General features: G+C 54.3%; 1 protein-coding gene across 1 annotated transcript; it reads left to right on the top strand.

The window, feature by feature from the left end:
* Window positions 1-7: 7 nt before the first annotated feature.
* Window positions 8-765, top strand: LOC107885648 (death-associated inhibitor of apoptosis 1-like; the record flags this gene model as incomplete). Its single annotated transcript, XM_016809320.2, has 1 exon — window positions 8-765. A coding segment is annotated over one exon (387 nt), but the record flags the coding sequence as incomplete, so codon positions are not given.
* Between the last annotated feature and the right edge of the window lie 688 nt (window positions 766-1,453).

The following is a 1,453-nucleotide window of genomic DNA, read 5'->3' on the forward strand; positions in this document are numbered from 1 at the left end:
TCAGTATACAAGCTTTTTATCGAGGCTGAAAACATTCGATTCCCACGCGCCTCGATCGCGTCAAGATAAATATTCGCTGGCTGAATGCGGATTCACTTACACCGGAACGGGCGACTTGGTTCAATGTCACTACTGCGGCATATTGTTGGGGCAGTGGGAGGAAAATGATGAAGTTTGGCAGCAACACGCCGTGCACAACCCTAAATGTGTATTCGTATTATTATATAAAGGCATGGAATTTATTGAAAATGTAAAAAATGAACTAAATAACAAAGGTAGTGATAATAGCGGCATTCGAGTCTGTAGTTGTAAAACGGAACCGTATGATGTTGATAATAATAATAATAGTCGAGCCCATATATGTAAATCTGAATCGTTTGATGTAGTCGGGTGACCTGCAGCACCACCCATGTTCATTATAACACAATAACCTATTTGATATATGTATATATGATATTTGTATTGAATAAACATCAAATTATATTAAACAATTGAATCGTGTTAGTATTTGACTTGGTATCCTGCTTGTATGTATGTATGTATGTATGTATGTATGTATGTACGTATGTATATATGATAAAATTCGAAAAACCGCGTCCGTCCGATTACCGGATAGATGTCACCACCGTCGGTGATATCCGGTTCGAGCGGACGGCGTCCGATGAGCCCGTCCGCGTCGCGGACAGAGCGCGCCGCGGTCGGGGCGGCCAACGCGCGGCGAGCGTCTAACGGTCGTGGTGGTTGGGTGATGTAGCGGGGTGAGGCGGGGGGTTAATTGGGGGTGAGGCGGGGGGTTGGTGGCCAACGTTTACGATATATGTACGGGGTGGGGCGGGGGTGGTGCTGTGACGACGTCTGGTGACGCGGTATAGGCTGGGGGTGAGGCGGGGGGTTGGTGGCCAACGTTTACGATAGACGTGCGGGGTGAGGCGGGGGTGGTGCTGTGACGACGTCTGGTGACGCGGTATAGGCTGGGGGTGAGGCGGGGGGTTGGTGGCCAACGTTTACGATAGACGTGCGGGGTGAGGCGGGGGTGGTGCTGTGACGACGTCTGGTGACGCGGTATAGGCTGGGGGTGAGGCGGAGGGTTGGTGGCCAACGTTTACGATACAGGTGCGGGGTGGGGCGGGGGTGGTGCTGTGACGACGTCTGGTGACGCGGTATAGGCTGGGGGTGAGGCGGGGGGTTGGTGGCCAACGTTTACGATACAGGTGCGGGGTGGGGCGGGGGTGGTGCTGTATAAGTGGGGGTGAAGGGTGGTCAGATACGTACGCGATCATAGGATTGGGGTGGTGCAGGCTGGGCGGGGGGTGGAGGGGGTGGTGCAGACTAGTGCTGTATGGGTGAGCGGGTGGTGCGGGGGTGGTGCTGGAGTGGTGCATGCTGGGCGGGGGGTGGAGGGGGTGGTGCAGACTGGTGCTGTATGGGTGGGCGGGTGGTGCGGGGGTGGTGC

The sequence above is a fragment of the Acyrthosiphon pisum genome, unplaced genomic scaffold (assembly GCF_005508785.2).
Source record: "Acyrthosiphon pisum isolate AL4f unplaced genomic scaffold, pea_aphid_22Mar2018_4r6ur Scaffold_21202;HRSCAF=23292, whole genome shotgun sequence".
Taxonomy (NCBI): Eukaryota; Metazoa; Arthropoda; class Insecta; order Hemiptera; family Aphididae; genus Acyrthosiphon; species Acyrthosiphon pisum.